The sequence below is a fragment of the Myotis myotis genome, unplaced genomic scaffold (genome assembly GCF_014108235.1).
Source record: "Myotis myotis isolate mMyoMyo1 unplaced genomic scaffold, mMyoMyo1.p scaffold_m19_p_8, whole genome shotgun sequence".
NCBI classification, from domain to species: domain Eukaryota; kingdom Metazoa; phylum Chordata; class Mammalia; order Chiroptera; family Vespertilionidae; genus Myotis; species Myotis myotis.
In genome coordinates this window covers 43,730,015-43,756,547 of record NW_023416390.1, presented here as the reverse complement: position 1 = coordinate 43,756,547, position 26,533 = coordinate 43,730,015, and the positions used below count along the sequence as shown (strand labels likewise).

At 41.3% G+C, this 26,533-nt stretch overlaps 1 protein-coding gene across 2 annotated transcripts in view; it reads right to left on the bottom strand.

The window, feature by feature from the left end:
* Positions 1–25,250, bottom strand: part of CHN1 (chimerin 1) — a 159,019-nt gene extending 133,769 nt beyond the window's left edge. For both annotated transcript variants that reach the window (XM_036320021.1, XM_036320022.1), the window contains exons 1-2: positions 24,930–25,250; positions 24,607–24,803 (exon numbers count right to left, since the gene is read on the bottom strand). In XM_036320021.1, coding sequence (XP_036175914.1) covers positions 24,607–24,625 — 19 coding nt within the window. In that variant the 5' untranslated portion in view covers positions 24,626–24,803; positions 24,930–25,250. The remainder of the gene's footprint in view (positions 1–24,606; positions 24,804–24,929) is intronic.
* Between the last annotated feature and the right edge of the window lie 1,283 nt (positions 25,251–26,533).

The following is a 26,533-nucleotide window of genomic DNA, read 5'->3' as shown; positions in this document are numbered from 1 at the left end:
AGAGGATGTGGAGAAAAAGGAACACTTGTGCACTGCTGGTGGGAATGCAGACTGGTGCAGCCACTATGGAAGACAGTATGGAGTTTCCTCAAAAAACTACAAATGGAACTCCCATTTGACCCTGTGATCCCACTTCTAGGAATATATCCCAAGAAACCAGAAACACCAATCAGAAAGGATATATGCACCCCTATGTTCATAGCAGCACAATTCACCATAGCTAAGATGTGGAAACAGCCTAAGTGCCCATCAGTAGATGAATGGATTAGAAAACTGTGGTACATCTACACGATGGAATACTATGCTGCTCTAAAAAGGAAGGAACTCTTACCATTTGCAACGTCATGGATGGAACTGGAGAGCATTATGCTAAGTGAAATAAGCCAGTCGATGAAGGAAAAATACCACATGATCTCACTCATTCATGTATAATAGAGACCATTATAAACTTTTGAACAATAATAGATACAGAGGCAGAGCTGCCTCAAACAGATTGTCAAACTGCAGCAGGAAGGCCGGGGAGGGTTGCGGGGCAGGAGGTAGGGGGGTAAGAGATCAACTAAAGGACTTGTATGCATGCATAGAAGCATAACCAGTGGACATAAGACATGGGGGGATAGGGGAGGCTAGGGGACTGTCTAGGGCGGGGGGATAAAATGGACACATATGTAATACCCTTTGTAATACTTTAATCAATAAAAAAAAAAAAAAAAAAAAAAATTCCTGCTAGAATATGCAAATATACTTCCTGCAATCTTGAAATTTTCCACTTACTCTAAACCATGAATCACTTAGGGATGATTACAAAATGAGTGATCTAGGATCAGGAAGGAAAAACGCAGGCCACGTGGGCGGCAGAGCAGCAGTCACAGTTTTAGCAATGCCGTATTCAGACACACAATGGGAATTAGGGCGAGGAAAGTAAAGGGAAACCTTGGCACAGTCTCTATTAAAAGGGCAGGAGGCCACAAAGGCAGGCTAGTGTTTTCCTACGTGTCATATGTTCAATGTTGAGACTGTGAGAAATAACCCTATCACAGAGAAGTTTTGAAAAATTCTGACTCAGCTATGTGTACAGAAGACCAGAAATAGAAAAATATAACCCTTTACTATGCATAATATCTGCAGCAATGAGAAAAAATGAATTTATAAACATATTCTGGAAATTTTGGATGAAGATCCTGAATAGTTCCTAGTATACAAAAATTTTCTTTCTCTAGTCTTCTACCTTCATATAATGTCAGTGAATATAAAAAGAAAACCATGAGGGCTTTCATAGCTTCATTCATGATACAGGATTATCCTGATGCTATGTTTTGCCTTGGAACCCTTTCGTTCCTCACCCACAAATTCTTTTTTTCTTTTTTTTAAAAAATATATTTTATTGATTTTTTACAGAGAGGAAGGGAGAGGGATAGAGAGTTAGAAACATCGATTCTGCTGCCTCCTGCACACTCCCTACTGGGGATGTGCTCTCAACCAAGGTACATGCCCTGGACCGGAATCGAACCTGGGACCTTTTAGTCCACAGGCCAATGCTCTATCCACTCAGCCAAACTGGTCAGAGCCACAAATTCTTCTACATGAGGTCATCAAAGTGAGAGTCTAAGGTCAGAAAGAGAATGCTGGACGACGACTATGCTCACTGGTATTCAGAGTTGAGTGGGCTGCTGTCTAATCATCATGCCTCCTTCCTGCACAGCCTGTGCTTCAACATATGGTGTACGGAACTACAGTGACTCAACACTTTGCTAGATCATAAAACAGAAAGCATGTACATGAAACACAGTTACTCGTGTTTTAAATCGCACAGAGCACTGTGGTTTTCTTGCACGACAGCAAGGATCAACTTAGGCTGCTCAAGGCCCAGTCACAAAACACAACTTTCTTAGGAAGGGCAGAAACCTGGAACAGAGGATGACAATATATCCATCGGGGTTGGAAAAACGAATGACTGAAACAACGTTCTGGGATATTTCTATGAACACATCAAACAAGCAAAAGAACAAAGATACCTGAGTGATCACCCCTGGGTACCGAGGAAGAAGAGGAATTACGTACCGGCTGCCTGGCTGGTGTGTTTCAGTGCTGACCAGGAGGACTGGCCTCACTTTGTGCTACTCGCTTTGCTGTGCAGGGTAGTGGCCACAAGTGTGGGCTCTGGAGGTTTGGAAATCTGACTCTACTAAAACTTACTAATTGTTGAGTCTGACCTTGGGGAGTCAATGAGCAAATGGATTAGCTGTTGTTATTAGCAAAAAAAAAAGTTTTTTTTTAAACTTGATTCTTGAGGTACCTGATATTCAGGAAATTTCTATAGAAAGAAATGTAGATATCACTAGTAAGATTTTCATAGACAGTATTCAGAACAAGTAAGATGCCATAGCCTAAGCCAGGGGGTGGGCAACCTTTTTGTGAGTGCGTGCCAAAACCAGCAAAATCTCTGACTCAAAATTCTTCTGCGTGCCAACCCTAATTTTTTGAGAACATGTTACGCCTACTTGATATCTCTTAAGGTGTACGTATGTGAAGAAACTTGAAGAAATAATAAAATTCATTCGAGCGACAAAAACACAGTATATGATGATGAAAAATACATTTATTTTTTAATGTATACATGTACACTGATAGTCCGACAGAAAACTTTATGACTCCGTTTGATATTATCAGTGGGACTTTTGCTGCTGCATCACTGATGACAGAGATTTTACATCAGGCTTATATTTCATGATCTTCAGAGATATGCACGAGCTACTACTTTCATCCGTCAGGCTACTCCTATCACGAGACTTAACAAAATTCATCACTGAGAACAAAGATTCACAAGCATATGTGGATGAAACCAAACCACTGGTCGGATCTAGGAAGGCAGGGAGAGTTAAGGCAGAGGCATAGAAATTGCTCTTCCCCTCTCTCGTCAATCCATGTCTATGGTCTTTAAGATAACTTGTTATGTAAAATTATTTATCTAAGATGCACCTACACTGAATTTATCTGGAAAATAAAAAAGTCGATATTAAGAAAAAAAATGTAAATGGAAGGTTACGAGAGGGTTTCGTGTGCCAGCAAAAGTTACTGGCGTGCCATCTTTGGCACGCGTGCCAGGGGTTGCCCACCCCTGGCCTAAGCCATTACAGAATAACATTCCTTTTTGTCAATCTGCAATGAGCATTTCCTAAGCTACTGAGCATTTTCTTTTATTTATTTTTAATCCTCACCCCAGGATATTTTTTCCAATGATTCCTAAAGAGAGTGGAAGGGAGGGAGGAGGGGGAAAGAGAAAGAGATAAACATCCAGACGAGAGACGCATTGATTGATTGCCTCCGCACATGCCTCTACTGGGGCTGGGGAAACTACAACCGAGGTAGCACACAAACCCATGGCCCTTGGTGGGCAGGGCCACGCTCTAACCACTGAGGAAACTGGCCAGGGCTACTGAGCATTTTCTATTGCATGAATAGCAAACAGTGTGATAAAAGGTGTCATTTGGCCTGGCTGGTATGGCTCAGTGGTTAAGTGTTGGCCTATGAACTAGGACAGTGATGGCGAACCTTTTGAGCTCGGCGTGTCAGCATTTTGAAAAACCCTAACTTAACTCTGGTGCCATGTCGCATATAGAAATTTTTTGATATTTGCAACCATAGTAAAACAAAGATTTATATTTTTGATATTTATTTTATATATTTAAATGCCATTTAACAAAGAAAAATCAACCAAAAAAATGAGTTCACATGTCACCTCTGACACGCGTGTCATGGGTTCGCCATCACTGAACTAGGAGGTCACAGTTCAATTCCCAGTCAGGGCACATGCCTGGGTTGTGGGCTTGATCCCCAATGTGGGACGTGTAGGAGGCAGCTGATCAATGATTCCCTCTCATCATTGATGTTTCTATCTTGCTCTCCCTCTCCCTTTCTTTCTGAAATCAATAAAAAATATTTTTTTAAAGTGTTATTTGATGTGGAGCCCATGTTGTGCAATTTGATTCCAGTCAACCTTAATCTGTTATAATTTCAGTACCCATGCACATGACAATTATATATGGCAACAGGTGTGTGCGTGTGTATGACAATTCCATATATATACATAATATATAAAATCAAGCATGGGCGCCTGGCCGGTGTGGCTCAGTGGTTGAGCACTGACCCAAGAACCAGGAGGTCACAGATTCAATTCCCAGTCAAGGCACATGCCCAGGTTGTGGGCTCGATCTCCAGTTTAGGCATGCAGGAGGCAGCCAATCAATGATTCTCTCTCATCATTGATTTTTCTATCTCTTTCTCTCCTTCTCCCTTTTTCTCTCTGAAATCAATAAAACCATATTAAGAAAAAATCAAGGGGCCCATTGCAAAAAGTTATTGGTTAAAGCTTTATGAAGAAATGTAAAATTTACAGCAGTACAAGAGAACTCTTATACAAACTCAGTTAGAACTCAATAAATTCCTACGAGCTCTAATGGGAAGTGAGGACTATCATGTAAACAGTATACTTAGAAGTTTCTCAAGGTACAGTAGCTCCCCTTTATCCATGGGGGATACATTTCAAGACCCCCAGTGAATGCCTGAAACTGGAGGTAGTATCAAACCCAAACATACACTGTGATTTTTCCTAAATATACATACTTATGATGAAGTTTAATGTATAAATTAGGTACAGTAAGAGACTAACAACAACAATTAATTATAAAATAGAATAATTACAACAATATACTGTAATACAAGTAAAATAAGGGTTACTTGAACACATTGATCTGATAACTTAGCTACTAAGTGACTAATGGGGGTGGGGAGAGTATACAGTGTGGATATTCTGGACAAAGACAGGATCCATGTCCCAGGTGGGAGGGAGTGAGACAACAAGAGATTTCCTCGCGCCACTCAGACCAATGCACAATTTGAAACTTAGGAATTATGTATTTCTGAAATTTTCCATTTAAAAATTTTGGACCTCAGTTGACCATAGGTAAAAAACTTTACAGAATTGTCTAAAATGTCCTTATTTAATAAATATCACTTATTTTTCCCCCAATTCTACTTCAGGACTCAGAAAGCTGTGTCAATGCCCAACATACTTAACACATGAAATGGTGTCATCCAATAAGCTCACCAAAATGAAAAGGTAGATAATGTTTTTTTTAAATACTAGGGAGTCTTGTTTTGTTTAACTCCAAACTTGATGCTGCTTTCTAATAAGAACATTATTTGTTATTCAAAAGCCACTGAGTGATTTATGTCATGCAGCTGTGAACAAGCATTCTGTTGAAAATACTAGCTGCATGCTTTACTGTACTAACATTGTTAGAATGCCCTCAAGGATGCTGAAAACCACAGATTGGAAAACAAAAGGTCATTCATTAGAAAATTAAAAAAGGTTTATCTGATTCAAACCAACATCAAGCACAGAGAAATGACAGTGATTTCCATGTAACTTTATCAGTCTATACGAGAGAATTAGTTATTTGTAGTAAGGTTTTTTAAATTCTTATATTCTCATAATAAAAATAAATGAATTTTTACAGTTCAAATTTACAGTTCAAATTTTTACAATTTGATAATTAGGTCAAATTCAGTTTTCTCATAAACTTAAATAACTGGTTTACTTTTACCTAATGCAAATATGCTAGTCTCAAATGTTTTCCCAGCAACAAAGAAATGCTCAAAAATAAAGGTAAAGTGATATGACTTAATAGAACTGGATGCAACTAGAGCAAACATGTCAAACTCACGTCCAGTGGGCTGCATGCCTCATTTATTTGGCTCGTGTTAGCCTTTGAGTTTGACAGGCTTGCTCTACTGTAAAAAAGCATTTCATCACCACTACTAAAAGGGGGGAGGGACTTTTAAAAAAAAATAGGAAAAATTAAGCTATCGAGTGAGAAGTCAGGATAGTGATAAACTTCGGGGAGACAGAAAAGCATAAGAGATTAGAAGGGGTTCCAAAGAAGGCTATCTAGGATACTAGCAATGTTCTATTTCTTGGTGTGACTAGTAGTGACACACAAAGGCGTGTTCATTTTGTAATAATTCATTAAGCTAATGACTTCTGTATTTTACTTATTTACTTATTTGTGTATTTTACTCAAATAGGCTATGCATCGTGGTGGGTTTTGTTTTTTTTCTGTGTGTTACAATTTAAAAATGAAAAGAAAAATCCCTTGGGGAATAAATAAATATGGCCCCTTACAGTTCCACTGTTCTTAGTATAATGTCAGTAGTTCTACTGATCAGGCGTAAGTAGGGCACAATGACTGTCTCAAATAGTGCTTGTCATGGGCCAAGAAATCTCAGGGAGGACCCCCCACAAATTTAACATGCCACAATTAGAGAGAGAAGAAGAAATGAGTAAAATGTATCAAGCTTTAGAACTCATGCATTCAATCAGTCAACCAATTGAAAAGACAAATTCTTTCCTTGACATACATGCCTACATTTTCTAAAGATGTGAAGGAAGAGACCTACAAAGAACACCTCATTTTCAGAATTTAATTCCCGGGGGCGGGGGGGACCTGAAAATTGGCCCACTTGAAACCATACTTTTCATTTACCAATGGAAAAACAATCAAGGTCCTTTAAAAATAAAATCCTAAGATCTCGGAGCAAAGATGCCAGTGTACATCCCCATCTGCTGCCATGTTACATTTCTTTGGCGGATGTTTCTCCAGAAAGGTCTTAGCTCAGAAACTAATTTAGCTTACATTCAATGTTTACATAAATTTAATGAAAATTATCGAGCTTTAAAGAGATTGTTTTATAAGCCTTTTAAAGGAGATCCTGTGCAAAATGGTATGATGAACATTATGGCAACCTGAAACCAAACACTAAACCCTGGATGTCGGGAAGGGCAAGCTAACAAGGGGATCGTTTCAATGTGCAACCTTCCCATAGGACACACGTATTATTCAAACTCAGCAGCCAGTCCATACTATAAAAGACACCTTTGGTGACTCTGTCTTCATATATAATAGATTTTTTATTCACAACCCTTCATAAAGAATGGTGGGAAAAAATGACTGCTTTCACATCCATCTAAAATGTTGGGTTATAAGCTTCAATTTAGAAATTTCAAGTCTGACTTACTTTTCAAGAGAAGGTTTCTTTTACTCTTTTTATTCGATTATATGTCTTTGATTCTATTGCTTGACCACCTTTATCATGAGGCTGAGAAAAATCTGACCTACAGAATGCTATAGACCTCAACCTAATTTGCTCTAAATTTTACTGGATATATTTTTTGTTTCAGTCTTTTATGAATATAGCTCTTTTCACTGAAATTATGAGGATTTCACAAAACCATAAACAAATATAAAACTTCCCTTATCAATCTCAACCTACTTTCCATATAATTTCCTTCACAAACAACAGTGCTAAGGTACAGAGTACACATGTAAAACAGTATTAATTAAACACTAAATAGCCAGGGGTAAAAAGGAAGCCTAATGCATTCTGTGTTATGACTAGGTAAGTTCTAGTTGCCCTTCATTACTGTTCCACTTATTAAATCACATTCATAACTAAAGATTATGTTTTTAAATAGAAAACATAACAATTACTTTAGAATAATTACTAATCACTGGGACCTTATAAATGTCAACATTTTAAGATGTACTGAAACTATGCATATAGACCACATGTTCATAAATCATATATATTCTTTTAAAGTAAGTGTTTGAAGGCAAATGGAATGAATGCAGGCAGTCCTTAGTATTAAACAAATTCCTGTCCTTTCAAAATAACCTTAAAATGTTCAATAAAGACTCTCAGCTCCTATACTAAAAATGAACACTGTTCAAAATGTTAAACAGAACCTCATCAATTTTAAGGAGTCAAGCTTTCTGGAAATGTAAACTTTAATATTATTTAAGATACATAAATATTTAGATGTTTCTTCTCAAATTACCACATTTTCTTAAGCTAAGGGAAGAAGAGGAAACAGGTTAGAAGCGCCATCTTGTGGATTCCCTAGGAAATGTTTTCACTCTGCTCAGTGAAGTTCCAGAGCTAAGCCATTATAAATACTCAATATGATAGTCTCAATATTCAAAATGTTACTTTAATTTAAATCAAAGTGTTCACCAAAGGTTAGTTTTCCAGGGGCCAAACACCAATAGATGTAATGAAGTGCAGTTGTGGATGTGAGGTACGATCCTTCTCCTAAAGCACTGGAAACATTTACAGCCAAACCACCACATTTGATCTTTATGACATCCTCAGGAGCTAAACTGGAGAGAAAAACACCAAAGGAGTTTAAAAAGCATCTACTCAGTGGAGAAGAAGTTAGAATAATTCTCCTAACTTTGTAGAGTAGCAGTCATAGAATATTGCCTTGTAAAATAGAGGCCTTTTCCTGTTTATAAAAACTAAAAAAAATTCATCAAGAACTCTAAAATTCAGTGGAACTAGTAAGTACATACATCCATAGATGTGTGTGTCTGTGTGTGTGTGTGTCTGTGTGCACCTCTTATAAGAAAAAGTTTTGAGTTAGTGGTTAAGGTACATAGCATATAAATATGAAAAACCTATTCAGAAATAGCATTATTTTATTTTTCTTATAATATTGAAGAATATTAATACTCTAAATGCACATAGTAGCCTGGAGCTGCCAGCCAAAAGGTGTATTTTCTTTGGCCCACAGGGTGCTTTTTAAGGCCCCAAATAATTACCAACATTTAAAATTAGGAAATTCCTCAACATTCCCTATTGTCTACGTTACTTATCTGCTCATTGTAGGCATCCAAGTTTCGGCCTTTGGTTTATATTTTTTTTCTTTCTAACTTCCCTGATTTTTTCTTCAGGGTTATTTCTCCTGGAACCTTTTTTTTTTTTTTGGGGGGGGGGGGGAGGAGGGCGCGTTCATAACAGCAACCAAGCTCATGTCTTCCAATGTCAGGGAGCAATGCTAACTGCTTGAGGATACTTCCCCAATCCTCTACCTATGGGTTCTTAGTCCCAATTCTGCTACTGGCTGATGATGCAGCAACGCCTACTGAAGTTTACAGAATATTCATCTTTTAAAATCTATGTTCTGAGATACAGAACTTTGAGAAAACTTTCTGCTTTGTAAGGGAAAACCCAAGCCTACCACAAATTGAAAGAACGAGGAAGATATGGTTTGACATTCACTTTATGGGAGGGAATAAAGACTAAATAATTGGGGGGAGATGAGGGAGAACATTACTGTGGCCAAGTATAAGTTGGTTAAGATCTGATGGCATTTTAAATTTCTATAATCTCCCACATCTATTTTAATAATTTTGCTAGTGTTACTAATGATTTTTTTTATTATTATTAGAGTTTTAAAAGTGATTATTTACAACATAACTACCATCTTGCATTTAGTTACCTGGTAACAATACGACAATTTTTCTATAGCAGCTTTCTGAAGGAATCTTTTTATAATAAGGTACTAGAAAATAAAATGTGAAGCCTATTAAACTTCATCTTTGATTTGAGTTCTTTAAAAAAGACTATATGAAGTAATAATAAATACAGTGTTAAATGTACCAGTTCATCCAAGTTTTCGGCATTAACAATGTATTTTTATAATTAGGAAAAAGTTTTAGATAGATGTAATTTTAAAAAAAATTATTTTAGAGAGGAAGGGGGAGGAAGAGAGAGATAGAAACATCAATGATGAGAGGGAATCATTGATTGGCTGCCCCCACACCCACACACACACCCTACTGGGAATGGAGCCACAATCAGGGCATGTGTCCTTGACCAGAATTGAATACGGGACCCTTGAGTCTGCAGACCGACGCTCTATACACTGAGCCAAACCGGCCAGGGCAGGCAGATGTAATTTTTAAAAATAGATTTGAAAAACAGAACTTGAGAGTTTAAAATGGCAGATTTCATTTCAGTTTATATTACCAATTCTAAGTCTGGCTTTAAAATCGTAAGTTTGAAAAAGTGCTTCTTAATGATATTTATTATTATTTAAAGCTGCTGCATTTTTTTCAATAAAAAAATTAGTTAAAATTTACCTATTATATTGCCCTAACCGGTTTGGCTCAGTGGATGGAGCGTCGGCCTGCGGACTCAGGGGTCCCAGGTTCGATTCCGGTCAAGGGCATGTACCTTGGTTGCGGGCACATACCCAGTGGGGAATGTGCAGGAGGCAGCTGATCGATGTTCCTCTCTCATCGATGTTTCTAACTCTCTATCCCTCTCCCTTCCTCTCTGTAAAGAATCAATAAAATATATTTTTAAAAATTTACCTATTATAAATTCTTGGTCTCTAAATCTAGGGATTATTAGTTAAATGCATTTTAATTGTATTTCCATAAACCTTCTGTTTAAATTTTTAAAATTGTACCCTGTCTTCTAGTTATGCAGCTAAAATATATATGTAAGCAACATACTAGAACTGCATATTTATTTTAAATGAAAAAACCTACCTTGGGACAGATTTTTTTTTTTGCAAATCATCTAAATTTTTAGATTAACTTAAAACATTTTATGCTTGCTCTCTCCAATTAGAACCTGTCTACAACCAGCTTATCTATGGATGTCACCTTGGGACAGATTTTTTTTTTTTGCAAATCTTCTAATATTGATACACTTAACATACATTAATTTTCCTTCTTCCCCTGGTAATGGAAAATAGCTTATTATAAGACCTGAAAATGTTGGACTTTTCTGTTAAGACTTTTATCAACTTTTCATTAAATTAAAATACTTTCCAAAAATTCCTTTTTAAATTTTCAAATGCTTCTATTTTCCCTAAGGCCAATTATTATAGTTGAAAAATATGATGAAAAGAGAAAAGTTTTGATTAGCTTGAGCTGAATGAACTGTCACCCCAAAGGAACAAGTCCTGAGACCTGTGAGTGCAATCACTGCTCCTTTCCTCCCAGCCTTCCTAAAGCTGGTGTGTGTGTGTGTGTGTGTGTGTGTGAGTGAGTGAGAGAGAGAGAGAGAGAGAGAGAGAGAGAGAGAGAGAGAGAGAGCGCGCGCGCAAGGGCTCCTCTGTCTGGAGAGGCCTAAGAACAGCAGATGAGGGGAGAAGGTGCTGTACAGAGGCTTGTGTCTCTCCAGAGAACTACAGAGCCATCTGTCTGGAAAATTCAGGATGACAGGCTTCTACGTATCCTGCGAGTGTCCTCAGTGTATAGCCACATTTGTTTCCTCCTTCCTTTTTAGTAGCGTATTATTAATACATTGTGTTCCTTTTTCTTCTACTTTTGAAATAATACCCTTTTAACTTCAACTAAGAGAGAACTGACAAGTTGAGAATCATTTCACATTCAAGGAATATAACCTGGAGTCTCTAGTTAACTTTTAAACATAATGATGAAGGAGGAAAAGACATGAGTTGTGCTTTGTGTTTTTATGGCCCTCAACTGTAACTACATATTTTTCACACAGAGATAATGAGATAACCTCCAAACCTGAGAATATTTTTTAAATATATTTTTATTGATTTCAGAGAGGAAGGAAGAGGGGGAGAGAGATAGAAACATCAATGATGAGAGAGAATCACTGATTGGCTGCCTCCTGCACGCCCCCCCGCACTGGGGATCGAGCCCGCAACCTGGGCATGTGCCCTTGGCCGGAATTGAACCCGGGACCTTTCAGTCCGCAGGCTGACGCTCTATCCACCCAAGCCAAACCAGCTAGGGCTGAGAATATTTTTTTTAATCCTCACCCGAGGATATATTTTCCATTGACTTTTAAGGAGAGTGCAAGAGAGAGGAAAAGACAGAAAGAAACATCGATGTAAGAGAAACACATCAATTGGTTGCCTCCTGCACAAGCCCTGACCAAGCTTCGGGCCGGAGGAGGAGCCTGCAACCAAGGTACATGCCCTTAACCAGATTGAACCCAGGACCTTTTGGTCCGCAGGCAAACTGGCTAGGGCCAAACCTGAGAATATTAACAAACAAGAGGCCTGGTGCATGAAATTCGTGCATGGGAGGGGGCGTCCTTCAGCCTGGTCTGCACCCTGTCCAATCCGGGACCCCTCGGGGGATGTCTGACTGCCTTTCGCAATCCGGGAACCATTGGCTCCTAACCTCTCACCTGCCTGCCTGATTACCCCCGACTGTTCACCTGCTGGCCTGATTGCCCCTAACTGCCTCTGCCTCGCCCTGCACCTGAGACCCCAGGATCCCCTCCTCTGGCCGGTCACAGGAACCCGGGACCCGGGCCGGCTTCGCTCAGGCTGGCCACAGCCGCAGGGGACCGTGGGCAGGCAGCTTCACCCAGGGCCGCAGCCACATGGGCCTGGGACCATGGGGCAGGCGGCTTGTCCCTCTCCCGGGCCACAGCCTGGCTGGTCCCCATTCCTCTCTCCCCAGTGTTGAATGTCTAAGCCAGTCGTGGGCAAACTACGGCCCGCGGGCCGGGTCCGGCCCGTTTGAAATGAATAAAACTATTGAAAAAAAAGACCGTACCCTTTTATGTAATGATGTTTACTTTGAATTTACGTTAGTTCACACAAACACTCCATCCATGCTTTTGTTCCGGCCCTCCGGTCCAGTTTAAGAACCCATTGTGGCCCTCGAGTCAAAAAGTTTGCCCACCCCTGGTCTAAGCCATTACGGTGTGACAGCATGAGGGCGTGACGACCATTTGGATATTTGCTCTTTATTATATAGGAAGCTATCCAAATACTTAAATAATTAGTATCACCAAAAACAACTTATAGGAGTTGCGAAGTCAGTTTCATACTTTTTTTTTTTTCCTCAGTGAAATGAAGTATTATTAGCAACACATGAAATGTCCTATAAGCCAGTGACTTCATCTTTCTTTTGGAGTTTCAGCACATTCTGGAAAACAATCTTTGGCATGAGCTCTTTGGTCCACTGCTTAGTGACTTCTATTCTGCAACTTTAAAAACACTTACTAAGACAGTTTTTAAACTGAGGAGTAATATGCAAATGTCCTATGAACTTGCCTAGGCCATCCAGGCCTGAAAGTGAGCTTGAACAAGGAAGGACTTCCCTTCACCACCTCCCTGCTAATGGCCTGAAAAAGTCTAAAAGAACAGAGTACAGACAATAAAGGACATACCCGTATTTTCCTTATCTTTAGCTTGGTCTCACAAGAAGTTTGTTTCCAGGTGAATACTGGACACCTGGCAAAGGGACCAGCCAATCAACCTGGATTAACAAACCCTGTGCTTGCAGATGTTGATTAGTGTCCCTTCCCCTTGCCTTTGAAAGTTGAAAGAAGGACAAGAAGGCTTTTACCTACTATAAAGCAGTAAAATCCAATCAGAATTTCAGCAGGAAATTTTGAAAAAAGTCAAGCTGACAAAAACGATCAATCCCAAAGTAAATGATATTTTAGGACTATATGTATCTCCTCCTTTAAAGAATGAAAATAGTATTATTAGGCAATAAAAACAATATATGAGAAATTTGAGATATGTTGACTACTATTATCTTGGTTAAAGTATTACAAAGTTGTAGAAAAATTAAAGAATGCTTTCTATTTCTGCCTTTGGAACTGTTACACTGCAGAAATACTATGGTTTGAGAACTATTTTATTCACTTAAATATTTTTGAGTACCTACTCCATGTGAAGCACTGCACCAAGAACAGTAAGGCACACAGAAATGAGAACGTATGAATCTTACCTCACAGAAACCATCAGCCTAGAAAAACATGATAAAGATACATAACTACTGTGAAAGGAACATACCGACAGACGTCACAGGAGATTTACAGATAAAATGATAGAGAATTCAGAAGCTTCCTTTTGGATGGGTGGCAGGGGCAGGGCAGAGGGTGGGGGGGGGGCAGTTAGGGCAGGTGTTTTCAATTGCAGTACTGAAAGTACAGGTAGAACAAGAGTCGGAAATACAAAGAAAGACATGGAAGCTATTGCAAAGACCAAGCTGCAAGTTACTTAGCCGCTGACTGGATATTGGAGGCAAAGGAAGGGAGGGTGGTAAAACACAAGCTAAGGACAGGGAACACATGGAGTTCCAAGTGTCTGCAGGAAATCCTGATGGAGATTTGGAGGGTGTGGAAGGGCGAGGCCGAAGAGGGAGACTTGGGAACCATCCACATGGTGCTCACTGTTGAAAGCCCATATACTAGTATTCCCCAGTGAGAAAGGGAGGTCAATTCTTGAAAAACCACTGACATTTGCAATAGTCTTGAATGAAGTCTTCCTTGTGGTTTTAACAAGTGTCAAAAACACTTCTTTTCTTTCATAGTTGCCTACCTTTCTTTCCCCGTGAGCTGAATGACATTCCCAAATTCCTCATAAATAAGCATGATAAAGCACAGTGGCTGGATGAGATGGTGTAGACCAGGGTTAAAGAGCAGGCACGCAGGAAGAAGAGGTGGGCAGCTCACTCAATAAACCTCTGGTAAGAGGAGGGCCACCAAGAGCTCATGATGGTGCTGAGAGGGTGCCAACGTTGAGGAGAGGCTTTCTTACTCAGCATAGGAAAGCATGACGATAACCGAAGGGAAATGACCCAAAGGAGAGGGTGAAACTAATGGTACGAGACAGAGAAAAACGAATCCCCATGCTTATTGCTTTAATCCTTCTGAATTATACCTTTTTGAAAACCACCTCAAATTCGTTCTTGAACAATGAGAGGTATTAATAAGCAACAGATAAAAATTTCCCTTTATCCATTTAAAAATATGAATGATTAAACTGTTATTTATATCTGCTCTCTTAATAAACATAATAAACTAACAGGAATGTTGATGTATCACACAAATTTGTTATTATGAGAGAAAGATTGTATTGTTTTTATTTTCAAACCTCTAAGAGGTTAAGTTGGCCATTTTCATATTGAATTCCCATTCAATCTGATTATGTTCCCTACTGTGAGGGTAAAGCGTGAACAGACCAAACTAATTTATGTGCGATTCCTTTGTGCCGCTGAAACGAAAAGGAACAACAGTTTAATGAAGTGGAATTTGTTATCTAATTATGCCAAATAATTTAGAAACATCTGCTGGTGGTTAGTAATACTACAGTTAAACCTCAAAGAATCCGCTCCCAGAAAGATTTCCAATTTATTCAAGCCTTTGTAAGCATCCAGTTGGAGACTCCATGTGAGAGTATGGAAGCAAGGGATGATATAACGGCACATTTACTAATTTTTTTTTAAAAAAAGACAAACAAATGAACAAAAAATAATGAAAAATCAAAGGAGTGTATCATATGGATTTGGGCCTTAAAATTAACCCCCAAATTTAAGAAATATAGTAGACTACTGCAATATCAAACCTTCATTCAAATGTTTACTGAGGAGCTGGTATCCATCAGACACTGGCAGTTGTTAAATAGACAAAGTAGACATCCATAGCTTTCCCATTAGGAAACCACCAAATGGGAAGACAGGGGAATATAAACTAATCGTTAAATCACCACATGACAAGCAGCAGGGCGGAAATGTGTACAGGGAGCTACGGGTGCAGAAAGGGTAGAACTAACTCACAAAGACTCCTTAGAAGAGATGACTGCTCAAGCTGAGGGTTGCCAAGATGTGAGTGAGGGCAAAGAGGGCTTGGGAAATGACGGTGCCAAAGGCACACTGAGTACAGTCCCTTCTGCACGTACAGGCGGTTCAGTGTGGCTGAAGCATAGCCTCTGAGGAGGGCAGAGTAAGAGATGAGGCCAGTCGGGTACGCAGGGCTCCTAACTTGACAGCCTTATCTGCAAGCTAAGGAATCTGGGCTTCATGGTGATAGGGATTCACTGGAGGATTTTAAGTAGGGAAGTGAATTGTTAGACTAAACAATTTCTAAGAGGCAGGTTTAAGTTTCCAGTTATGGACTCTAACGTAATAAACAAGAATAACCCAAAATAATAAAGGAGGGGGAAAAATAAATGAAACAAAAGTTTAAATTGAGTCAAGGTCATTCACAGGCTAAGTAAATAGAGTGATAGTCCACTGTTGCAGGTTCACTGATTCGTTCATTCATTCATTCATTCATTCACTCCATAAACTTGGATTGAGCACCCTCTGTGTGCCAGACATTGAGCACACAGTTCTTGATATGCAAGTGCCACGAGGGCAGGGGCTAGATCTGATTATATTCTGGATTACCTCCCAAAGGGAAAGTAACGTTGCCTGTTAGCCAGGGTATTTTTCACATTTCCAGGGTGTAACAGAAAGTATCGCGTGTCCAGCACCAGCAGAAGTGAATCTGGTCTCCATTGTAGATCCCCGAACTATGTCTCCACCAGAGCATTCTCAGGCAAAGCCTACAATGGCAGGTGGTGAGTATTTAGCCACACACATAAAGAGAAACAGTGCAGACCACTTTTTCAAGTGAGCCCAGTGACTTGTGTAAGAAAGAAATGGAGAAACTCTGCTGGCATCTTGGGTTGTTGTTAATATTTATAATAACAATTAGTGACAATATTAGCTACTATGTATCTTCAACCACTGCCTTAGGACCTTATATACATGACCTCATTTATCTCTGTGTGAACGGGAGAAGATAATAGCCTCTGTTTACACACGAGGAAAACAAGACTGGAACATACAGGTGGCTCCTGGCAGAGAAGGGGTTAATCCCACATGCTATGGAAGTCTCCTCCACCAGCTTTCCATCTCACTCAGACGGAGGTAAGGACTCAGCTGTAGTCCTTACCCTGGTTATATCATCTGTGACCCCAATATTCCTCCGTCCCCCAGGTCGCGCTCTGTCCTCATCTCCTACCACTTTCCCTGGCTTACTCCACTCCAGCCATGTTGCCCTTCTTTCTAGTTTTCAAAACTGCCCACCACATTCCCCAACTTCAAGTTTCTCCTCTAAATTCACCCTAGCCGTGAGGTCATCACTGAATACTCTGCCACAGAACTGGTCCCTTCCCCTTCACCCTGCTTTATTTTTCTTCATAGCACTATACATTTTTTTAGTTGTCTGTCTCCCTCTACTGTAAACATAAATTCCTTGACAACAGGAACTAATAGATCCCCAGCACATATTAGGCACCCAAAATTCACTGAACAGAAGAGTAAACAAATCACAAAGTAGAAAAACACATATCAAGCCTCAGAGATACTCTTCAGAAAAATTATGCAATAGTGTACACTTCTTGTTTTACTTCCTTCTCTCACTCTCTGGTTCATCTAGTCCTTCCCCCAATCCCGAGTGTGCCATGTTTTTATACTGTTCTGAGCTTATACACTGTGCTTTATACCTACTATGGTCCCTCTTAGTAATACCCCAACCTCTAACTAAATACTTTTGCCACTTTCTTTTATCTTACAGTGTATCTCTCTCAGTCAAAATGCATGCCCTGCCTTAGAAGATCTTCAGTTCATAAATTAAAATCATTCTTTCATACTCTATGAAGATAAGTACATATATTTAGCATGTTATTCCTCATAGGTAACATGCTGAAGACCATGCTTTAATGTTAATATAACACTGTACAATTCATTCACCAGGGAAGGCCTGCAGGGAAAATAGTTCGGCTGTTAGACGTTTATATATCACTCAAACGGACATTTACATCACTCACCTGTCACGTGTCCTACCGAGCACAAGTCACTTCAAATCCCAAAAACATCTCTGACAAACTAATTTCACTGACATTAAGGAGCTAAAAAACAACCATAAAGTTCTATATATAGGCACACATACTATACGGGCTGAAGATATGTGCTAATGGCAGAAATGGGAAGATCGGGAACGATTAGCAGTTGAAAGAAGAGGCCCCACTCAATTTCTGAAATGGCAAGTTTGTGGTCATGAAAATCCATCAGAGCAGAGATGTATTTCTTAGACCACATCCTTCTCCTGCGTGCTTCACACCTAGAACTATACAGGCCGATCCAGAGGTAAAAGCGTGGAAAGGGAAAGGAGCCGCCTTCCGTGCAGCTGGATGAACACAATGAGGTGGCCCTTTGCCACACCACGCAGCAGCTGGCCACAGGCCTGGCCTGGCTCACCTTCCCTTCTCCACAGATTACCCAATTGTCCGAATTAACTCTTTCCAAGAAGTGCTTAGTTTTCTAAATTTAAAACAATTCTAAAGACGTAGAGGCATTTTTAACCTATCAATTTTCACTTTTGTTTTTTCTTCCTTGGGAAATAAAAGGAAAAAAATCTTTCTAAAACCATGAAAAGTCCTACAGGTTCCCAGATATAAAACACTCTTAAAAATAGAACTTTCTGGGTCTTACAGTTAAAGTGAAGTAAATTTTCCTTCTAATCAATCTGCCCCATCCTGGTGACTTTTTTTTTATTAATAACAGCTTATATTGAGAATTCACATACCGTAAAAATTTCCCCTTTTAAAGTATCCAATGTAGTGGTTTTTAGTATAGTCACAAAGTATTCAAGCTGTATGGTTTTGAAAATAAGGAGCCAAATTAGAAATGTATATCTGTACCTTATTTTCTCAGGCATTATTTTTTTCAATATGATTTTCAGTGTAAAATATGGTCACACCATCCTGTTTTCCTAGTTTCTTCCTATTCTGTTCTATGAGAGAAGTGGAATTATATTAATAAAAATCAATATGTATGGGAACCGTTTTCTACATAAGAAATGTATGGCTGGTAACTTGGTTGCAATGGCAGGCTCCAGGACTTGTCTTGCACTGCGTTTGCACAGGGAAGTTCAATAACTTCATTTAGTTTTATATATTGCAGACAAACAATAAATTTTTTTTAAAGGTGCTGTTACTGATACTTTATGTAAGACTGAGAAAACATCAACTACCCATATCAAAGGGACTTAGAGAAAAGCTACACACACCCAGCCTCACACCAGGAACTCTTTGCTATGGCTGCTCTCAAGGTGACAGTAACTGAGGTTAAACCAATCTGATGAAAAATGTGTAAATTATTATACTAATGTCATTCCTTCAGAACTATTATCTGACATACAAAGCATGATCAAACAATATTTTTCTGCCTAATTCTCTTATGATAGCTTCACATGCATTCTCAATGGGTGGTAACAATGCCCTCAAAGGAGCAAAGATTGACTTTAGGGAGTCAAAAAAACTTACTTTTCATGCCTAAAGCAGATATACCATACAGTCCATAAATAGCGAATACAGTATATCTCTGGTTGTATTAAAGTGTAATGGAGAGAACGAAAAAGAGAAAATTTCTAAAAGGCATCTTGTGGACAGTAATTTTTTAAAAAGGTTGAGAAATGCTGATATAAAAGAAACTTTTCTTAACAAATATGTCAACCTTTTATAATTATACACAACACTATCTTCTATCTTCAAAGACTGGGCTGCTATAGGATGGTTACTTGCAAGAACAGATGTGACTCAAAAAACTGCATTGCCAATATTCCTTGTACACAGATGGTACACAGAATTATAGCAACTATAATTCTTTTATTTCTCTTACGTAGGCCCAAATCTCCAAAGATTAAAAGAAAACTTTTAAAGCTGAAGTATTAAGTTTTTGACACCAGTAAAAGAAGGAATATGAACAAGTACTCAAATAAGAACGGCGATATTAGGCAGTAGCTGGGCTCTCACCATTGGACCACCCGGCTGCTCAGGTTAACTCCCTCTCATATTCTTTGATGAGCTACATCTGAAAAATAAAAATATCAGCAGAGGATGTACTCAAGTGGGAATTTCCTATAAAATTAGCTTTGGGTCAAATAAGTCACACTGAAAATGTGCAGCTGACCTGTCTTTCTTAAAATACATTTTAGCGGCAGGACAGTCATGGGCAATCAGAAAATTTCCTAACTGCATCTCAAAGAATACACCATTGCCACTGGATCCAAAGGATCTCTATAAAGATGCCCACAGGCCAGCGTGTCTGGGTACTGAGAGATGCCCAATGAAGTAGCATGATGCAAGATTTCCATGGCAGAAGAGTCTGAGGAAAGAAGGCAAGAAATTTCAGTGAAATCTCAAGAATGAGAAGTGATCTATGGCAGTGATAATGGTGACTATATGGTAATGAGAGGGAGAAGATAAAAGGGGGGAGGGGGCAACCCCAGAGCCAATTCCACCCACACAGAGAATAGAGAGTTATTGAGGGTTCAGCCAGCCCAGCTGAACTGTAACTGAGTTACCAATCTCATCATTTGGTCCTGGCTGTACACGACAGCCCCATTTAGTTATGAATGACAGAAATTCATACCAAGAGATGACCTGGAGGATGCTTTTTCACCCAACTCTGTCAACTAAAGCGCTACACTGACTACAGGATGGCCAATCAGGATGTTCTGTCAGGTACACCTGCTAAAAAGTCCTAAATTAGATAACCTGAGACTTTCTTTCAAGCCCAGCAGTTATTAAAAGAACATGTGCTTCTCTGTCAAGGGAAGTTCTAACAAAGCTTGCATAGAATTAGGTAGTCAGGTCCAAGTGCTACAGTTCTGGAAGGTAAACGCTAAGACAGGGACCATGTCTCTTGCACACCGCTATATATATTTGTTGAACGAATAAGCAAGGTGTGTGACCAGAGTATGAACTACACTTAGATGATTTTTTTATACAAGGATTTCAAAATTATCAATGCTGACGTCTGAAGGGTGGGTTCTGAAAAGTGAATTAAAATTCTTAAAATTCCTGAACCTTTAAAAATGCATATTTTCAATTCCCAGATAAGATGTAAAATCAGGAAAGATTAGCGTCTGGTCTATCACAGAATAGAGCAGAAATTTGCATTAAAAATATCCTTTTAAGCATAAAGGAGGTGATTAATGGTGTACACAAGAGATAGGGCATTCTTCACTCTTCAGCTTAGCTTGACAATTATTTTACTGAGGTCCTACAACATTAAAATAAAAACATTAAATGTATATAAATGTAAAATTGTAATAGGTAATTTTAGAGGCTCTCAGTTTTTTTGTTTGTTTTTAATTAAGCTAACTTGCTATAAAAAGAACACTCTTTACAATTATAAAACCAGGATGGCAATGCAAAACAAAGCAAAAAACACTAGATCAGGGGTGGGCAAACTTTTTGACTCGAGGGCCACAATGGGTTCTTAAACTGGACCGGAGGGCCGGAACAAAAGCATGGATGGAGTATTTGTGTGAACTTATATAAATTCAAAGTAAACATCATTACATAAAAGGGTACGGTCTTTTTTTTTTTTTTAGTTTTATTCATTTCAAACGGGCAGGATCCGGCCCGAGGGCCGTAGTTTGCCCACGGCTGCACTAGATTCTATTGCTGGATGCTATGCATTGAATTGTATCCTCCCCACAAATTCATATGTTGAGGCCCTAACCGCCAATGTCATAGTATTTGGACAGAGGTCCTTTGGGAGGCAGCTAGGATTGGATGAGGTCATGAGGGTGCGATCCTCATGATGGGATTAATTTATATACATAAAACCCTAATATGCAAATAGACCAAACAGCAGAACAACTGAACAACCAGTCGCTATGAAGTGTGCTGACCACCAGGGGGTGCGTGCAGAACATGGCGGGCATTGGCCGCAGCAAGATGGTGGAGCAGGTGAGTGAGGGCACCAGACCAAGGCAGGGCACCGGTTGCTGTGAACGAGGAGAGCCTCTGGTGGTTACTGAAAATTCTTTGTTCCTGCCCGCCACAGTCCCGCCTGGCGCTCATACCTGCTGCCAGCACCCGGCACCGGCCCCAATCACTCCGCACCTTCAGCAGGTGTGAGCGGCAGCTACTGACCCCAATCGCCCCTCAGGGCTTCTCCACCTACCCTGCTCCTGAGGGGAGATTGGGGCCAGCAGCCGCTGCTTGCACCCACTGCCGACCCTGGCACGGGTCGCGATCACTTGGTGCCATCAGCGGGTGTGAGCGACTGCTGGCCCCAAGGGCTTCTCCACCTCCCCCTGCTCCTGAAGGGCAATTGGGGCAGCAAGCCACCTCTCGCATCCACTGAGGGCACCAGCCCTGCTTGCACCCGCTCTAGCGCCAGCCCCAATCGCACACTGTCAGCGGGTGTGAACTGGGCCGGCGCTGTCAGCACATGGGAGCGGAGGCAGGAGTGGGGCTGCCAGCAGACAGGGAACCAGGGGCCACAGGGGGAGGGACCGGGTTGGGGCGCAGAGGATGGGCCAAGACCCAGCCCTATGCCCACCACAACCTCATGGCCCACAGTTCCTTTCAAAGTGCACGAATTCATGCACTGGGCCCCTAGTGCCCTTATAAAAGGAGACCACAGAGCTTGCTTTCTCTTCCTCACCATGTGTGGAGAATTAGCTGGTACCTTAGTGTTGGACTTCCCAGCCTCCCAAACTATGAGAAATAAATGTCTGCTGTGTAACCGACCCGGTCTATGGTATTTTAGTACAGCAAGCCAAGCAGACGGGGCTAACCAACTCACACACACAGGATATACAACATGGGGTCCTGACAATGGTTACTGCTGGGAGGCTCAGGCAGAAATGAACTGAGGTCTGCCTTTGATGATTGAGAAGGCACACCTGTCTAGTTTCTTGTTCCTACCTTCTCTTCACCTCCCACTCACAGAACTTGATTATCTCATTGCTCCTCTGTTGTAAATTGGTTATTAAGAGTAAATATGAAGGACTGAGACCAAATAGTTAAAAATAGTAGTAATATCTAAAATAAAATCCACTTCTTCTAACTCTTGAGGACTGCTCTTAACATATACAAAAGCTAATTGTGAACTGGACAACTTTGAGGAAATCCAGTATTTAACTTTAATACAATGGTTTTCAAACTCGAGTGTGCCTAAGAATCACAGGGGAGTCCCTTTAAAGTCCACTCCCCACAGAAAGGCAGATGCTCTTGGTCTCTCGGAAAAGGAATCAACATTTCTAACAGGCATCTCAGATGACTGATGAGTGGAGTGTAACCACATTTTTGAGAGCAGCTGCTGCTCTATCGTGACTAGAAAAACAGCCTCTACACACAGGTGTAGTAGTTTGCTTTATAACAGAGGAATGCTCTTAAAAATTGCAACCAAACTGGATTTTGTAAACTAAATTATATTTTCTCACAAGATAACTTTACATTTTTAAAGACACTTGTCTCACTTTAAGGGTGGGATGGTTTCTTATACATTCTCCTAAAGGTCAAATTCCATGTTCTTTCTTTCCTTACCTCCACTCAGGAGTTAAAGGTTTCACAATTTAGCAATCCTTTTAGGAACCTTATCACATACTGCTCAATATTTCTGTTTCACTCACCAAGAATGTGAGTATTCTAAAAGTGGTTAATTTGTGAACATAACCTTTGAAAACAAACCTTGAAAATGCAGACTATCTCTTTAGGAAGGACAATAAATTTAGTCAGAAATAGTTTTAAAGAGAAATTTACTGCTATGTATTAGCACCAACAGTGTAAGATAAATACTTCTTCAAAAGAAAATAACTATGAGTAAAGCCTTCTATCATTGTTCGAACAAAAAAGTCACTACTTAAGGAAAATGCTTCTAAGCAATGCAGATTAGATACAATGTATAGGGAAACAGTGAGATTTTTATTATTTCTTTCAGACAAAAAAAGAATACTTTTTTAAAGCACCTATGAAGAACCAACACAAAGTAAGAAATGTCACTTCTAGTCCTGTGGGTATGTGGACAACGTAAACAGCCCCAGATTGAAGACTGGCAAATTGTGTTCTAGGCTCCGTTTTGCCACAAAAAGGCCATATAACCTTGATCAAACCTTTCTGGGTCTAAATTTAATTTCTAAAATAAGATGCTTAAATAAAAGTAAGTCTCTGATTCCAGCAGATTAATTCACTCTTAAGTATTTACATCAAAAGGCATTTGTGGTATGTGATGCATGATCAAATGGCATTACTAAAATGTAACTGGAAACTTGATATGGTGAGTAACTTAGTAAGACTGTGCTTGCAGCTATCGGTTACATGCCGTTGTACTTTGTTTCTTTGACAAACTGAATACTTCGAACATGCAAATTTTCACATACTGTATGTCTTGAGTTTTCTGAGAACAAGGTACATATGTACCATAAGCTGCTTCTGTAAAAGGAAGGAATGTATCTTTTCAGTCCTTCTTTCCAACCCATTGTCATCTCTAAGGAAAAAAACGCACCTTTAAGTCTTAACCACCGAAACAATAGTGTTGCAGTAATTACATCACAGAAATAACATTTCTTTCCTGAAATAACGATATTCTCCCGACATTACTTCCTTCCAGTAACCAACTTTCTTCTGTCTGCTGTCATATGTTAGAGCAAACATTTTCAATTTTAACGAATAAGTTCACCACTTACTCTAGTTTTCAACGGAATATACCGTCTCCAAAAAAATCCCCCCACCCCCCACCCCCGCGCCAAAATCCAACAGGAATCAACACATGCATTTGGCAATTCCTGAGAGGTTAAGCTGCACAGACATCTTATTCAAAATAAATAAACTTTCCAAGATCTTTATTTGTCGACTTGAGAAACGTAAGATTGGAAACAACCAGCCAACTCCGCTCCCAAGTTGGCATCTTAGGAAACCCTCCGTTTACACAACACCCAGGACCTCCGAGCCTCCCGCACCAGAATGGGCCAGGGGAGCACACGCCCATCGGCCCTGCCTGGAGAGGGAACAATGGGAGAGGCGCGAGGGAGCGAGCCCGGCGCCCCGGGCGCCCCAACTTCCCGGCCCCGACCCGCGCTCCACACCGCGCACGCCGTCCGCGCCCCGGGCGCCCCCGGCCCCCGCCCCCGAGCTGCGGGGCGCGGCCCACCTGCGGCGCGCGGGCCCAGGGCTGCACTCACCGAACAGGGTGAGGGCCATTGTAAAGGCGCTCGCGGACTGCTCGCTGCCGCCGCCAGTCCACGCGCTTCCCCCAGGCCGCCCGGAGGTCGCCGCACCCGCCGGCGGCGCTCACACCTCGGAGGGAGTCAGTCGGGGTCGGAGGGGCGTGGTGGACGCCGGCGCGCTGGGAGGCTGCAGGCCGGGACGCTGGCGGCCGCTGCAAGAAAAAGTTATTGACGCGTTATTGTCAGGCGCACCCGGCTCCGCGGGGACCCGCTAGCCCTCGGCGAGCCGGCACTTGTCGCTGCCATCCGTGCACTAGCGGAGCGCGCGCGGGCGGTACCTGCCAGGCGGGGAGGCTGGGCCGCGGCGCAGGGCAGGCGGAGAGGCGGCGCCGCAGCGGGCGACGGCGCGGGGAGAGGAGCAGCCTCGCAGAGCCCCCGGCGGGGCGCGCTCACTCCGCATCCCGCGGCCTGGCCGTCGCCATCTTGCGATAGCGTCTCCCGCCGGATCGGCCGCTGCGCCCCCTCTCGCCTCCCCATCGGGCGGCGGAGCTGCGTGCGTTCCCATGGCAACGGGCGCGCGCGGGGGCCGGTGGCGCGCGCCCCTCCAGCCCGGGGTCGGGAGCTGCGGCCCGCGCCGCCGGGGGAGCGGCCTCCGGGAGTCCGACGGGACGGGGCGGGGCGCGTGTGAGCTAATATCCCCGGGGTTTTTTTTCATGAATGGGATTGAGGAGGCGCAGAGGGGAGAAACCCTGAGCTGTTATCCAAAGAGGGAGAGTCACTGGATGCTCCATGAATACGGACCCAGCCAGGGTCATCTGGGGATCGGGGTCGTTTGGGGACACTCCCTCCCCTGGCGCCCACGGCGTTAACGCAGAGTCTGGGCGAGTGACCTGAAGCTACGGGGCTCGGGAAGGGCGCCTGGAGTCCCCCGAGGGGCGCTGAATGTCGCTGTCCTCTCCATTTGGGCTGAGGAGCCGCTAGGAGTGGTCTGATCAGCTTGTCCTACGAGAGGAAACAGGAGTCCGTTACAACGCATCTGGGATTACCTAAAATAAATTGTGACAAGGTCAATGTTTACGCCCAGTTTTCTCCCCTTTACTTTAGAGCGCTTTGATACCGTCTCAGGAAACATCCACATTTCTCACTAATTGGCGCTTCCCTGTTACCACAAAAGACTGTTCCCCTGAGCTTTCGCATTTATCAGAGAATCACGGGCAACATCCTTCTTTCTGTGATGTTCCCCGCTGGCCTCCGTCTCTGCTTTAATCAAGGAGAAGCCATGTAAGGCCCTGAGATTATCAGCCAAAAGATGTTCTTGAAAAGCTCGGTTATGATTTTTTTTTCATTTAATGTATTCAAAAATCCAGTATTCTCTGGTTGCTATGTATGTTCCCCGTTTTAAAAATTCTCCTTTTTAGTACTTGAGTCTCTGCTTAGGGAGTTGATCCTATTTCCGCATCTAATCATGTAGATTTTCTCTTTGGTCCTCATTTCTTCCTTCGTGCGTCTTTCCTCTTTCAGTTCCTCAGATTCCCTAGTGTCATTTTCCTCTTCTCTCTAGTTTTCAACTTTTAAAAATATTCTATAAGTAACTGGTTCAAATAGAAACACTGTTAACTCATCATCATTTCACAGCTGACTCCAACATCAGAAGAAAAAGAAGAGCGAGTTAGAAGGAGGAGCCAAGCCTTTTGTTTCATGTCAGTTAACGCAAGAAAAAAGAAATAGTAAAATCATGCAACATGAATGGGCAGATGTGTTAGGTGCTACGTGCTGGAAATTTTCTGATGTAGTAAAATGGCTCTCCGTTAGCCACGACTATCAGATAAATCTTGAAATCCCTAGAATTTTAAACCTTTAATGAAAAAGACTCCTGATTTTGAACAGCCTTTCTGCCCATGAAAAATGGCAAACGCACAGCTCATGAAGATAAATGAGAAAC